This window comes from Megachile rotundata, chromosome 10, assembly GCF_050947335.1.
Source record: "Megachile rotundata isolate GNS110a chromosome 10, iyMegRotu1, whole genome shotgun sequence".
Taxonomy (NCBI): Eukaryota; Metazoa; Arthropoda; class Insecta; order Hymenoptera; family Megachilidae; genus Megachile; species Megachile rotundata.
This window is the reverse complement of record NC_134992.1, coordinates 11,246,950-11,262,650: the sequence shown is the minus strand read 5'-3', so window position 1 is coordinate 11,262,650 and position 15,701 is coordinate 11,246,950. Positions and strand designations below refer to the sequence as shown.

The 15,701-nt window shown below is 27.4% G+C and overlaps 4 protein-coding genes across 11 annotated transcripts; 1 reads left to right on the top strand and 3 right to left on the bottom strand.

Annotated features, from left to right (window-relative positions):
* Positions 1-98: 98 nt before the first annotated feature.
* Positions 99-4,350, bottom strand: LOC100878284 (acidic mammalian chitinase). Of its 4 annotated transcripts, none has more exons than XM_012298614.2 (6): positions 4,104-4,350; positions 2,817-3,083; positions 2,449-2,730; positions 2,124-2,360; positions 1,609-2,032; positions 99-1,523 (listed from the first exon to the last, which is right to left on the bottom strand). In XM_012298614.2, exons 1-6 carry the CDS (start codon positions 4,160-4,162, stop codon positions 1,380-1,382), a joined length of 1,413 nt encoding a protein of 470 aa, XP_012154004.1. In that variant the 5' UTR covers positions 4,163-4,350; the 3' UTR covers positions 99-1,379. The 4 variants fall into 4 exon arrangements, with proteins under 4 accessions (XP_012154004.1, XP_012154005.1, XP_076392380.1 ...); XM_012298615.2 differs by lacking the exon at positions 4,104-4,350 and adding an exon at positions 3,308-3,330; XM_076536265.1 differs by lacking the exon at positions 4,104-4,350 and adding an exon at positions 3,308-3,330 and having other exon boundaries at positions 99-1,519.
* Positions 4,351-5,069: 719 nt separating this feature from the next.
* Positions 5,070-7,853, bottom strand: LOC105664340 (transmembrane ascorbate-dependent reductase CYB561). Of its 4 annotated transcripts, none has more exons than XM_012298629.2 (5): positions 7,726-7,853; positions 6,146-6,358; positions 5,835-6,043; positions 5,565-5,722; positions 5,070-5,471 (listed from the first exon to the last, which is right to left on the bottom strand). In XM_012298629.2, exons 2-5 carry the CDS (start codon positions 6,354-6,356, stop codon positions 5,309-5,311), a joined length of 741 nt encoding a protein of 246 aa, XP_012154019.1. In that variant the 5' UTR covers positions 6,357-6,358; positions 7,726-7,853; the 3' UTR covers positions 5,070-5,308. The 4 variants fall into 4 exon arrangements, with proteins under 4 accessions (XP_012154019.1, XP_076392391.1, XP_012154017.1 ...); XM_076536276.1 differs by lacking the exon at positions 7,726-7,853 and adding an exon at positions 7,352-7,489; XM_012298627.2 differs by lacking the exon at positions 7,726-7,853 and adding an exon at positions 6,910-6,931.
* A 59-nt stretch (positions 7,854-7,912) lies between these two features.
* Positions 7,913-9,658, top strand: Coq5 (ubiquinone biosynthesis protein COQ3, mitochondrial). Its single transcript, XM_003700312.3, has 5 exons — positions 7,913-8,353; positions 8,577-8,989; positions 9,075-9,163; positions 9,245-9,368; positions 9,451-9,658. Exons 1-5 carry the CDS (start codon positions 8,197-8,199, stop codon positions 9,538-9,540), a joined length of 873 nt encoding a protein of 290 aa, XP_003700360.2. The 5' UTR covers positions 7,913-8,196; the 3' UTR covers positions 9,541-9,658.
* LOC100882105 (uncharacterized) lies at positions 9,591-12,619 on the bottom strand. 2 transcript variants are annotated; one of them, XM_012298622.2, is made up of 10 exons: positions 12,482-12,619; positions 12,037-12,405; positions 11,810-11,953; positions 11,498-11,701; positions 11,246-11,403; positions 10,834-11,146; positions 10,461-10,760; positions 10,113-10,385; positions 9,964-10,056; positions 9,591-9,881 (listed from the first exon to the last, which is right to left on the bottom strand). In XM_012298622.2, exons 2-10 carry the CDS (start codon positions 12,148-12,150, stop codon positions 9,720-9,722), a joined length of 1,761 nt encoding a protein of 586 aa, XP_012154012.2. In that variant the 5' UTR covers positions 12,151-12,405; positions 12,482-12,619; the 3' UTR covers positions 9,591-9,719. The 2 variants fall into 2 exon arrangements, with proteins under 2 accessions (XP_012154012.2, XP_076392372.1); XM_076536257.1 differs by having other exon boundaries at positions 12,502-12,607.
* Between the last annotated feature and the right edge of the window lie 3,082 nt (positions 12,620-15,701).

Genomic DNA, 15,701 nt, shown 5'->3' with positions numbered 1-15,701 from the left:
AATATGGAGATTCCAACAACGACCATCACAACGCAAGTAATATTGAACAACCGAATCACCGAGTGGAGTAACTTGTCCATTGTGATAATTACTCTTTGAAACGAATTTCATGCTCATGCATTCAATATTCGTTTCCTAAATGGAAATATATATAAGCAATTATAGTTTTATATTTGCATTGTGCACATCATTTATTTTTCTTGTTTTTATAATATATATAATGTTCAAGTAATATATAATGAAAACCATGTATTTCATTTTGGAAGTCGTTGTTGTAAAAGTATAAAAAATAACCATTGAGACGTTTATAAGGAATTCAATGGTGTTTTATTAATCTTTTTATTACATGGAATCGTTCACAAAAGGTATACATAGTAAAGTGAAAAAAATAAAATACTTGATTAAAAATTTAGTTCAAATATGGACGAAATTTTCACACTTAAACTATTTCATAACATATTTTTTTTACTTTTACCGCAGTAAAACTAAGAACAACGTTTATTTTCTTATAATATATTAAGAATATTGTTTCCTTTTTTATTTACTAATAAATCTTACTTGTTAATAAATTTACTCTATTATATCTACATATATAGGGTGTATTATATTGAACTTTACCTGTATCATAATAAATTAATTTTTATTATTATAATAGTTCATTTTTCTTAGTTTTATTGCAATAATTGGTTATAATTGAACATAATTAAATGAATATAATAATTCTTATCTTCATTCGAGTAGATTAATTTTTTCTAAATTAAATATAATAAATTCGTCTATATACAGTTTTTTCTAATTTGTCATAATACAGCAAAAGTTAATGTTTTCATTTATTACATTGATAACAGCTTGAAAAATTGTAATTATGAAAATTGTGTTCAACTTAAACTGTTTTTGAAATTATAGTTTTATATGAAATAAATACTTTGGTTACTTCAGCTTACAAAATTTTTAAACAAATATTATAAATTTTATTTTCGTTTAATTCTTATATATTACTATGCTTTCCTTTTGTACTATAACTATTTAACAGATATTAAGACAGGAGGTCTGTAATATATAGTGTTTATATGATATTAATTATAATATATATCTTTAAAAAGTTTTTTTGATTATCTTCAAGTAGTGTTTTGATAGAGTTGTATTTAACTAACTCTGTTAAAAATATTGATACTAAAATTAATTTATCACGTTTATCATTTAAAATGAATTTTTGCAATAGATTTTAGATAATCTAAAGCATTTTATGTTGCAAAAAGCTTTAAATGCATTTACAAATACAAGTAATGCTATAACTGAGGTACATTTTGTTATAGAATGCAATACTTAGAAACTTGGAATGTAAATTATAATTAAAGAGAGATCGACTAGTATATTAATCAATCTTCCCGATACCTGAGAACTCTAGTAACAGTACGAGTTAAAGGAAATGTTTCATTAAATTTACACGTGTTATTCCAGTCATCAACATTTAAGGATAGTATCATTGCTCCTCCAAAATTATTGGTACGAATCCATTCTGTCTAAAAATAAAATATTGAATGATGCAGTATAAAGTCCAATTTATACAAAAGAAAAATATATATACATACATACATACATACATACCTTATAATAAACACTTGTGATATCGTCATATGATATCCACTCTCTATCTTTATAAGCATAGGGAACTTTGCTTTCATCTTCAAAAACACTCTTTGCGCCATTTTGAAGAAACTGACAAACTGTATAATAAGCAACAAAACCCATTTCACCTAATTTTCCAAAACCAATTGCTGGAGCTTGTAAACCATGATTTAGTGGATTATCTAGTCTATAAGAATGGCCATAAGTGGGAATACCAATAATTAACTTTTCCCTTGGCATTCCTTTTGAGATCCAATATTGGGCCGAAAAGTTAACATTCAAAGTAGAAAGATATCCAGATTCGGCAAGTCGTGGGAAAAGTGGTGCATTAAGATCAGTTATTGGGTAATACCAAACATAGAAATGATAATCATATGACATCAAATTCACAAAATCTACGTATCTAAATAAAAGAATTGAAAATGATTGATTATTAACAATTACCATACTATACCAATGCTTACAAAAGATATTTCACATATATTATTGCTTACTTTGCCATTTCTGCAACATCATAGCTCTGATCAACAATAGCTTGTGGAGCAGCTACTGCGACAGAAAGAATTAGTGTTTCTCCAGCTCGGCGAAATTCTATTCGTAATTCTTCTAATAGTTGTGTAAAACGAATTTTTTCTCGATCGTCGGCTCCGAGCCATGCTGGAAATTCCCAATCTAAGTCCAATCCATCAAAACCAAATGTTTTTGTTATATTTAACACTGATCTTATAAACCTATAACAGAAAATTAGTTATTATAAATCACTGTAAATAAAAATTAATAACTAAAATGTTACACAAGGTATAAAATAACAAAAGTTACCTTTTTCTATTAGCATGATTCTTTACCATTTCTGAAAAACCTAAGTGGAGCTCATTACTGCCGCCAGCACTGATCATGACCCTTAATTCAGGTTGCAGCTTTTTCAAGGCAACAATGTCCTTGTAAATTGATGAATTGCCATCCAAGTATAGACTACAGTTCACCACGCTCGCAAAACCCACGATAATATGCGTACAAAGATTAGGGTCAATGTGCGACGGACTGAGCTCCCAGAACGTGTTCAGGTTGCTCTGTATGGTGTAATAACAGACAATGATCTGCCTATGTAAGAAAAAACGTTTAATATAGGTGAATTACTTTTATAGCACTATTTTCCATAAATAACAAATCATTAGTACTTTGCTTACCTTGAGGAGTTGGTGTTGTAATGCTGTGGCGAACTGATACTGTTGTTCCTGTCCGCATTCTGGTTCTCCTTCGTCGACTCGGCGTACATCCGAGCCCGACGTAACCACGTAGCAATCTTGGCATTGTCTACTAATGTCTCTGTATCAAAAGATTCAGCTCTTGGAGAGCGAAGGATAACAATTCCTATCCAAGCACGTGTTACAAACAGAATTGCAAATACTAGAGACACTAGTAGCAAGCACAAAACTTGTGATTTCCAACGAGGTCTAAAATAAATATTTAGCTATTAATACAATTAATGCAGTCTCCACAAATTTCATCAAATACAAAGATGAATACAAACTTTATAACTATACATGGATGATTGAATTATAGCATACTACACTTACATTTATGTCTACATTAAATCATGAAGGCTGCCTATATCATAGTAAATATAGAACAATCAATAACCACACCTGTAAGTTTTGACATACACATATATACTTACCCATACATTTTAACATGCACAGCAATAGGTATAAATGTAAACGTTAAAAAAAGAACTTTAATAGATATATATATATATATATATATATACATATAAAATAAAAATAAAACTATGACAGTGACAAGAGTCAATATATAAAATATCTAAAAATACTATAAATATTTTTTAGCAACACTACTGTTTTCCAATTATTTTACATGCAAACACTAATTTTTCTATGAAAATAGGATGATAATAATAATGTTATGTTTAAAATAGAAAGCATGAATACCAAAGTTAGAAACTAAATGATAATTTAAATAAATGATAAAAGAATTAATAACTTTGTATCATATATTTAAATAAATTGTAAGATAAATAAAAAAGAGGATACAATGGAAAATAATTTATGGCATTTTGGAAACTTTATACAACTATATAAACAAAATAAAAGTACTGTTAATTATCACAGATAAGAAACTTATCAGCTTTTTTCCATCTGTGTTATTCATATAATGTTTATTAAAAATGTTGCAGATAATTTAAAAATATTATCAGTATCAATACTGGCAATAATTATTAAAAACCAAACATGGGTGTGCTTATCAAAATACTCTGCTATATATGCAAAATAAAAGAAAATGTTATTTAATATTAAAACTTTAACAATAACTATAAATAATTAAAAATAAAGTTTCAAATACATAATACATATTATAAAAGATAAATGAAGACGCAGTAATACATGAAAACATATTTGACAATCATGTAATTAGTGCAGTTGTAATTACTAACAAAGTAAAATAATGCAACTCACTGTCTAACGTCAGTTAACAGTTCATATTTTGCTTGAGGGACAGGAATTTGATTAACCATTGAACGTATAATGTTCGTCGAGATAGTCGCTTGAGGACGCTAGTCCTCGACGGTGGCTTACTGCTTTTATTACTACGCCCAATGCAATATAGCGCACCACGCATATATGTACATCTATATATACACACCTAAAAATATAAAAATAGAAAAGGTATATTCTTTGTTCCGTGAGAGAACTGTAGCACTTCCGCGCATCTCGGCTAATTTCAGAAGACTATTCACAACTAGTACGATGTTAATCTACAACACACTTCTCGCTTCATGGTCATATACATGGTGTTCAAAAATATATGAATAACAAAAGGAATTAATAATATAGCGGAGTATACTAAATAAAAGATCGCTGGATATGTATGTTCATTCTCATAAATTACATTGAGCGCATGTGTTTCACATTCTGGTTATAAATAATTAAAGTAAACCTGCGCAATATGAACAGAAATTGAATCTATATTCTCCTGTGAAATAAAATATGTATGGACAGTATTCCGTGAAAGTTGGGATTTAATAAAATGTAAACTGAACTTAAACACTCTGTGATTTTTTAAATTAGAATGAAACTGTAATAAAATAATGAAGTCAATTTTAAGTATATTTGTAAAGTACATAATTTTAACAGAAAGTATATTGTAATACAAAGTTTAGATATCACACACATGTATATATATATGTATATATAAATTTATACGTAACATTAAAATAGAATAACATATTTGACATTTTACATTACATTCATTAACAAGATAATTTTATAATTGTAACATAAAGAATATTATAAAAAGAAAAAATACAAAGAATACTTTACATTGAGAATATCATTACTTTAACTAAAATATCAATCATAGCACCATAATTACTATAGTAAAAGTACAGATCTGATTGGACTTCAAGATTTTATCATTTACAATTATTATAGTTTACTTTGACTTGTTATAATTTTTAATATACATGAAGCATGGTTTATACATTTTGCTTAATGTATTCCATAAAAAGCATAAAATTCATTAAATAAAATTGAGTACAGAAATCAAATGAAAACGGTTGAAAACAGTTACAATATAAAAATTAAAAAATTGCACACATGGTATACGAGTTAACCTGGATTTTGCCTGCACATCACAGAAAATTGTAAATATTTTTTTATATTTACTGACTACTACCACTGACTAGTGATTCATCTTCAGGTCTAGGGAAACGTTTGTAACGTTGTTGTGATACAAGATAAATAGATACTCCACCAAAAAGAACTAAGAACAGTCCAATTACATTAATTAATACTGCTTCATTTACAAGCATTGAGTACTTGTCTCTAAAATTGAACATTACATTACAATAATTAAATTGAATGATATACGAATAATATAAATAAATATAAAGTTACATATACAGAACATTTACTCACTGTAAAGCAAAAATTGCTTTTTCATTGAGTCCTAGAAGACAAGAAGCAATCACACCAACAAATCCAGCAACACCAAAGTATACATGAATAGGCATGTAGGAGATTCTTAATGGAATTTGCAGTCCTGGGTAAAGGAAAGAGATAAACCCAGCTAACCACTAAAATATTGAGATACATAAATATATCAACTTTATGAAACAAAATAAAACTTTTTGGTAGAGCTAAAGTGTGTATGTACATATATTACATTTTAAATACTTTCAATCATACCTGGCAGCAAAATAAAATGACACTAGTAAGTCCAACCCAACTATGAAGACTATACATATTTGGAATTGGCTTTACATTTAAGTTATGACTATCAAATACAGCCACAAGAGCAATTACTACCAATACAACAGTGAATAACATTATACCAGCATGAATTAGCTTTAGTCTCCGTTTTCTAGCATTTCTTTGTGTTCTGTATATTAACATACCTAAAAAAATTGAAATCAATAACAAAAATACTATGACAATAATATTGTTTAAGGACATAATATCGATCAAAATTATAATAAAAGTCAAACTGTTAAATATACCATTGGCATATAAGAAAACAAATCCAAGAGTCATTAACATAGGATGCCAATTGAATTCTAGTGCTGGATTAGATCTCCAAGCAAAACCTCCTCTGTAACTATTACACCAAATTGCAACCAAAATTACAAGGATTGCTCCAATAACTTCCATAGCAATCACTAATGGTTTAAAACCCTCTAAAGATTGATGTGGTGCTCCAATTTGCTCCATGTCTGAAAATTATATTATTGATTACTTTATTAAATTTATTAAACTTTATCAAGCTACAATATCAAACATCAAAATGTCATTAAATATACAATTAGAAAAAAATAAAATTATCATAAAATCAACTGTTTTATACAATATGTACCTATAAAACCATTTGAATTAATAAGTTTTAATTTACCATTATATTTAACATTAAGAAATAAAAGACAAAATAACATACCTAAGCATATTTGATACTCGTAAGGAAAATTTGATGACATAATTATATTAAAAAATGATTCAGCATATGTATATTTAAAATATCATGTAAACATTTTGAATTTTATATGCACTTTAATATAGTCCTTGACCTTTAATAAGTACAAAGTATTAAGTTAATAATAAAAAATGAAAAAATTAATAAACAGAGTAATAATGGAAAATAATGAAAAATTAATTCACAAAAATTTGTAAGTAAATGTAAAATACATTACATATGTAATAAATTTAATCAAAAAACATTTATTCAAAAAACACTATATAAAATATTTAACATATGGTAGCATTTACTTACTTTCCATTCCTGTTTGTTTTCAATATTTAAATATGTGTTAGTGCATATAGTAATAAATATACAACTACATGAATAAATATATTAAATAATGTATTACTCATAAAATATTTCAATTAAAATAGTCTTGTTAATTAATCATACTTTATATTTGGCTTTCTTCTCCTTATAATCAAATATAAAAACGTATGTATTAAAACAAATGTAAATATTGTAAAATACTTGTTATGTATGTAGAGTTATATCTAAAACCTTGATCTAAGAATAAGTTCAACAAGTGTTATAAGATCTTATTGCCTACAATGACGTTTTAAGTATCAGGTTAAATAAACAAGATGATAATAACATTTAATTGAAACAAATAAAGCATTTATCATTTTAATTAAAAGAAAAAATATATATGTATTACTCGATAGATCGTAACATATGAAATTTGCCACATTACCTGAAAATTTCTTGCAACGTTTTGAGGAAAAATCAACAGGTATTACGCAGGTTCTCCAACAACGGAAAGTAAACTATCGATTTTACGTATTAAGATATGGAATATTCGAATTCATCGCACTCGTAATCAGTACAACAACTAATGGCAATAAAATAATATGCTTTCATGTAAAATTTAATTATATTTTTAAACGCATAAATGACTGATATTAGCTATAAGCATTTTTAAATTATTCGAAAAAAATTATTTGAAATATGAAGAACATATTAATTATGGACATTTACAAACTAAAAATAATATTGTGTATGATAATTTTGTATGTTGTATGATATTTTGTAAAATATTGTATGTAATTATAAATGTATAGTGATCACCTGTTACCAAAATTAATACTGTTCTTGATATCGATGAATATGGCTCACGTGTTTTACCTTCGCTTGAAATCTGGAGGGAATATTAACTTTGCGCGGTACAGAAACTTTCCTTAGCACTTGTGTTTCTTTCCCGTGACTTCCTACCAGTCACATACATAGTAAACAAAAGTATGTAAATAAAGAAAAGGAGCGGTGACGTGGGAAGGTGTGAGAGTATACTACATAAAAAATCACTGTATATACACGCTAAGTGTTGTAATCATTTTATAAGCGAATACGCTTTACTCTTGGTTGTGAAAGTTAACGTGCGCAGAACGATCGAAAACTTGTTGTTGATTGATCATTTTCACGAAGTAGATTGCATGTTAAAAATACATAAATGATTATAGTATAAAGATAACCTAAAAAATGCAAATGAAAAACAATAGGGAATACTGATCTCTCCTTAGTAGTGTGTAAAACTAATTGAAAATGATTGCAAGAAGATATCTCTTAAACTTAATGAGAAGTAGGAAAATAACCTCCCTATCAGAAAAATACTTCTCAGAAGCAACTACAGCTAATGATAATGAAAAAACTACTCATTTTGGTTTTAAAACTGTCAAAGAAGCTGATAAAGTGAAAGAAGGTGTGCTCTATAATATGATTTACTTAAGTAGTATTTATATTTTTCAAAATATATTAAAACTATAGAATAGTGATGTAATTTCTTTAAATGTTCATGTACAATGTATTTAAAGTTAGCTTACCAAAGAATTGGTACTATAATTTACTTTTTATTTCATTTCGTTTTGATAAAATTGTTTATAATAAAGTGAAATTAAATAAATATTGTAAATTAAATTTTTTAGTATATACAGTGTTTGAAAAAGTAGCAGATTCCTATGACCAAATGAATGATGCAATGAGTTTAGGAATTCATCGTATTTGGAAAGATATATTTATTCAAAGACTTGGACCAACTCATGGGAGTAAATTATTAGATTCAGCTGGTGGTACAGGAGATATAACTTTTCGATATTTAAATTATTTGAAGAATACTCCTAATCCTCAAAACTTAAAAAGTTCTGTAACAGTCTGTGATATAAATGAGAATATGTTAAAGGTTGGAAAAGTTAGAGCAGAAAGACAGGGTTGGTTAGATCAACAAAATATTGAAATTGATTGGCAAGAATGTAATGCAGAAGAGCTTCCTTTTGATAATGATTCATATACAGCTTATACAATAGCATTTGGAATAAGAAATGTAACTCATATTGATAAGGTAAATTAAATGTTACTATGTCATTGTAAAGTTGATTGCTGAAGTTTATGAAAACTTTTAAGTGTTTATAAAAAAAACTATTTAGGTTCTTGCTGAAGCATATCGGGTTCTTACTCCAGGTGGTCGCTTCATGTGTTTAGAATTTAGTCATGTAAATAATGATATCTTTAGATGGTAATAATCCAATTAAATCAAAGTATTTACATAAAAGGTAGCATCCTTAATAGGAATATACAAAAAAATATTTTTTTATAGGGTTTATGATCAATATTCATTTCAAATAATCCCAGTATTAGGTACACTTATAGCAGGAGAATGGCAAGCTTACCAGTATCTTGTTGAAAGTATTAGGAAATTTCCTAAGCAAGAAGATTTTAAGGTGAATAATTTCATACACTGAAGTAAACTACATTGTGCAAACTATATAGTTAATAATTAAATATTAATATCAATTATTTTAGGAAATGATTGAAGAAGCAGGTTTTAGAAATGTAACATATGAAAATTTAACTTGTGGAATAGTAGCTATTCATTCAGGTTTCAAATTATAATTATTTAACTGTAAATAAATGTTTGAAATCGAATAGAAAATGATACAAACTATATGAAATTATTTATTATATTTTTCCATTGTATTTGCAAAATTTAATAAAAAAAACATTTATCATATTCCCCTTACATTTATTACAAAAATTATAGTTATATCTAATAAAATGAATTATAATTTAATTTATTTATTAAGCAAAAAGTTTTTTAGTTTCTTATCTATTATTCCTTTCTGTTCCTGAGTCAAATCAGTAATTTTAATTACTATAGGTTTTTTATTTAAATTTAATTCTAATTCTAAAAGGGCATCCAAAGTTTTTATTCTATGTTCTGCACTACGGAAACTCTGAAACATTTATATTTTTTTCTCATTTTCACAAAACAAAAATTTCAATTAAAAAAAAAGGAAAATAATTTAATTTAAATACCGTTCTAAGTTGTTGTTCAATCTCTGGATTTTTCTTCAATTTCTTTTTTGCTGAAAATTCTTGTACAGTAAAACCTAACATTTCTTCCAAAACCTACAATTATGTAAATTTAGTTTAAGTTTAGTAAATTATTTTATTAACTAACTCACCTTATTTGAAAAAGATACTTCTATTGTTCCAGTACCATCTCCTACTGTACATTCTAAATTCCACAATGAATCTTTTTTTGCCAATTTCCCCAAAACCTCAATATGTCCTCGAATTGTTTTAGACGTTGTTTTTGTTATTACTTCTTGATTTATGTCATGAATAAAATCACAAATTTTTGGTGTATTTAATATTTGTGGTTTTATAAATTCTGTGATTGATCTTTCCATTTTACCTTTTTTTGAGACTTTTATTTCAGGAGAAGACATTGGAATCTAAAAAATTTCACTTATTAATGATTGATATTTCTAATTATTTGATAAAATCAATTTAGTTCTTTAATGCCTTACAGTTCTCTTTCCTCCAATTACTAAAGATTCCTCTCGAGTTTTTCTTACTGCAGACTGTACAGTAGAAATCGATGAATCCTTTTTACTAGTTAGCAGTTCAAAATTTGAATGTGAAATTTGTTTTTCATTTTTAAAAGTATGCTCAACTTGTTCAGAGTTTGATGGCATAGAAATGTCTTCAATTATATCTTCTTCATCAATTATTATAATATCATCATTTTCTTCTTTAGGCAAAGCTCTTAAGGAACTTACAACATTCTCTTGCTTCACTTGTGATTCTAAAAATTGCGTTTCATCGACCTGTAATTTTAATTAAAAAGTTAATTATGCTTAAAAATTAAATGTTAAAGCAATATGACAATAAACCATAAACCATTTCTAGGAAGCAATCATCATCATCCAAGATTTGTTTTTCTTCACGAGTTTGCTTATCGGAAAATTTAGTATCAATATTATAATTTATAACATTTTCTCGTTTCGTCTCTGTTTTAATTTCTGTTTTAACTGTATTAGTGCTCAATTGTTCATTGTCTTTCTTGTGTGAAGATTCAATTATAGAAACTTCCTCTAAATTTATTTCAAAATCTTCTTCAAAAAAACTATCATCTACTTTTTGTTCTTCTGACCTGACAGCATTTGGCTTTGATTCATTGTCATTATAAGGATCTGGATTTTCTTTCAAATTCCTGTACAAAACAGAATATATATTGAAAATTATTTTTAATATTTTATTAGCTTATTTTGTCCTACTTAAATTTTATTAATATTTTTTATGTTATACTTACAAAGCTCTAGCTAAGACATTTTCCAGAGCATTAGGAATTAATAAACTGTCTACTTCCCCACCAATTCCTTGACACTTTCCTGGTTCTAACAATAAAACACCTTTACGACATTTCACTGGCCCCATTATCATAATTTTGTACCCTGGAAGTAATACATCCTAGAAGAAAGAGACATTAATATTCTTAAAACATTTGAATAACTTTACAATTAAGGCTTAATTAAGTTTTTGTACTAGTACACATTTATCATACATTGAACCATGATATATAATTATACTCTATTCCAATTATATCTTGTACTCCATCTGTTAATCTTAATTGTATCATTCTCTTTTTGGGTGGTTGCCACTTATCAAATTTCTCTGATTCAGAAGGTTCAGTTTCTGAAATATGGGTATTCCTTATTTGTTCTAACTGTTTATATTTTGATGTTGCAATGTCATACATTTGTTCTACCTAAATCAGATTCATATGAATTAATAACTGTTACACAAATTAGATATGCAGAAAAGGCTAATAAAGGCTTTGGTAATTTAAAAAATAATTTAATAAGAATATGCATACCTGGAGAATATAATTTTCAGATAAAACAATGAATTTATGTTGTGAAATATTATGTGGAAGACTTCCATTTTCATTGTTAATTTCTCGTAAATCACTAAGCTGCCACTGTACTTTTACAAATTGTAAAATTTCTTTGAAGCTTGGCTAACAACAAAACTGAATTTAATTACATGAAAGACAAAATTATTGATTTTAAATTTTTAAATTAAATATAAACTAATATTTACATTTTCATGCTGGCTTACATAGAATTCTGAACAATCTTTCAACCATTCATCATTCATTGAATAATGTTCCAAATTCAATTTGGTTTTTAATTGTTTAAACAATTCTTCATTCATCTTGTATTTGTGAGTGTAATATTCTTATGCAGTCATTTTTCAAATATTAATGAATATGATAGGAGATTTTCAATTTCAGGAAAAATAAAACTTTTCATTATTAGTAACATTTGGTAATTTGTATTCACATATGTTTTTATAATATTCAAGTCATTTTTAAGGTTTATATACAATATTTACATTTCAGAGTTCCCACAAATAATCAGATTCACGTAACGGTTATGACCGGTGTTTTGAAAATAAGGTTATGTCCAACTAAAAAGAAACATTATTTTTTATTTTTGCATATGATTTCAATTACATTTTAAAAATTTCTTTCAACTATAATTACAAAGTTGAATGAGGATATACTTTGTAGAATAACAAGGTAAATCCTATTTATACTTAATTTCATGAAAGAATGATCTTTTTTCGCGCAGTCAACTAAGCTCAAAAAGCCCTCACTAGTTTCCCCATACATTCATTTCATATATACAGAAGACAATAATACATAAATGGAGAGGGAAGTAATGTAGGAAACATACATATAGAATAAAAAATCACCAGGTATATACGTCGGCATTATAATAGTTCTTATAGCGTATGCGCATTAATGACCAATCATAATTAACATGCGTAGAATGAACGAAAACTGGTTGTTCGAAAGGTTTCTTCATCACTAAATAATGTTTGTATATAAAATGGCGATGGACAATAAATATCAAGTGACAGGTTTAAATGTTTATATATAATTTTAAAATAGTCCAAGGCAAGTTATTCTATTCATTTATTTATTTTTATTTGTCAAAGGATGATTTACAGGTAGAATATTGTTAAGTAATTTTACTGGAATACATAACAAATGAAATATGTTATTGATTGAACTAAATTAATACTTTGTATTTCAATTTTTAAAAAAACTATTTGTACAATTTAAAGAGTACTTAACTTTCCTATAATTTACAACATGAAAATTAACGATTATTAATTTGAAATAAAATAAGAAAATCAGAGTATAGCAATCTATGAGTATTTTTATGATGAATGTATGAACAAGAATCTTTGATAATATAAATAAATAATAATTAACCATAGAAGTATAATAATGTACATATATATTGTAAGTAAAAGAATATTTTATATAAAGAAAAGCTCAAAATATTAATAAAAATGTACATAATTTCAATGTTTCGTTTTAGTAACATTTGAATACACAACCCTGTTAAATCGTCTGATAATAACTATTTTTAATTTCATTTTTATATGAATAGTTGTTCATATTTATTTTAGTATAATTAGAGATAGAATTATTATAATATTTTGATTATTCAGTAATAATCATTTGTATATAGTTAGTTCATTTATAAATCTATTTTTAGTATTTCAAACATACATCTTCTTGCCATTTCAGTGGGGATGAGCCCGTTTAATGGGGGAAGTGAAGGAGTAGGGGAAAGCCAGCCGTCAGGGTAACGCATGCCTCCTGACGTTTCAGTCGGCCGCGCGAGCTCGTGCCGTAAAAACGAAGGATGTGAGTGTTTATTCTTTTTTTTCTCTTTTTCTGTCATCCAATCTGTTTCTTCGCTTATAATATTCTTGTGCGTGATTTCATTTGTGATTGTGCGAAACATCATTGCGAACAAATGTTTATTGATATACATGTACTGGAAGGTACGTATATACATGTAAGTGTGCGTATACATGATTACATACATAATGTATGTACATTGTGCATATTAAATAATATTCGTTGTAAATTCATCAGTTTTTGACAAGAAGATTATATGATAAATAATAGACTTGACTTTGTTTGAAATATCAGTAAAACACGTACATATTTAAACGTTTTAATTAAAACAATACCTTAGTAAACAATGAATTCTTCAACATGTTATGAATACTGAATAAATATTAAAGTGATTATTTCTGCGAGATATTATAATATGAAGGTAATAATTGAAATAAGAATGTAACCTATACATCAATTAAAACAACAATTGCCTAATAGACATATCCCATAAATGTTGAAATGTAGGCTAGAATCATAGTGTTGGATTCAACTATTTAATTTTCAATCTTTTTAGAAATTATTGAGTGACTTTAGTTATTCTGTAGTTACTCTAAAAGTAACTCTTTCGTCTGTACCACGATGCAATTAAAATATGAATACATGTATACGAAAAAATACATAATATGTGAAACTTATATATGTATATGTATTCAACACTATAGATACCATTAGGGTGTTTTTAGAAGTGTGTGACTACCAAAATTGAAATTTTTACCCAAGGTCGAAGATCGCTTGATTCATCCTATCTCCATATGACATATGGTTGCGATTTTTTTGAGTTATTGATTATCGAAGTGGAATACGCGCATAACAAACTACTAAATGTTACTGAAATATTACACATAGCAATATTCATATTATTTTTTTTTCTAACCTCATATACACATGTTGCACGAATGCAACTAGATATAAGTTGAAAAAATTATGTTAATGCCCGCACAACATTCGTGTTTCGGGTAAGAGCTCGAAATTGAAATTTAAAGATTAATTTCTCCAAGAAACTTTTTGTGCATTTAATAAGTTTCGTTGAAAGATCTCAAGGCATTCACTTAGTAAAATATTATGTGACTACAACCACGATGTATAACGAGGTCATTAGTATAATCAAACTTCGAACGGTGCATAAGGGTTAAACACGATTAATTTTCATGAAAATTGTACATGCTGTACATATTAAGAGACCGTTTACATCCGTTCTCTGGTCGCGAATTTGATCAACGTATTAAATGCATGAAATTCCCCGTAACCCTTCACTGAAACAGAAACAATCGCGTGTTTTGAGAGCTAGATAGAACAATGAGATATTATCTTTAAAATAAACTTGCATATATGTATTTCCATGTTGTGTAGAAAGGCGTTCACTTATTTATGTATCGTGGAGGAAACTCGATATGAATTGTGCGATACATAGCATACGTATGTTCGGTTCAAAAGTTTACATGTACCATTTATTTAACGATTGGAACCTAGACATGTGTGGATATAGGGATCTAGGGGTTTTGAGATATCGGGGTAGTAGAGTTCAGGGATATTGAGATACGGGCACATAAGAATCTGGGGACACCGAAATCTAGAGATATTTCGATCTGGTGACATTAGAGTTTAGGGTCCTTTGAATTTGGGGATACTAGGTTCTAATACTATTAGTGCAGAGATATTGGGGTCCAGCGATATTCGGATCTAGGGGTATTGGTTTTATGGATATTAGGGTACGGGACATATGAATCCTCGGCAATTGAACTGTACAGATCTAAGGGCATAGAAATTAAAAAACGGAATTTCAGTTGTCAAAATTAGGCCGTGTATACTATGATTAGTATTGGAACCATAGAGATTATATCTTTCGCTGGAATATTGCATCGATACTATCGAAAATGTAGATATCAAAGGGTATCGATGTCTGTTCGATACTTCCTTTTGACCTTGGTATTGTATTGTTCCAGTTTGGCACTGTATCGATCGAATAGCTAAATACTATCGATATATCGTTTACATCAATATG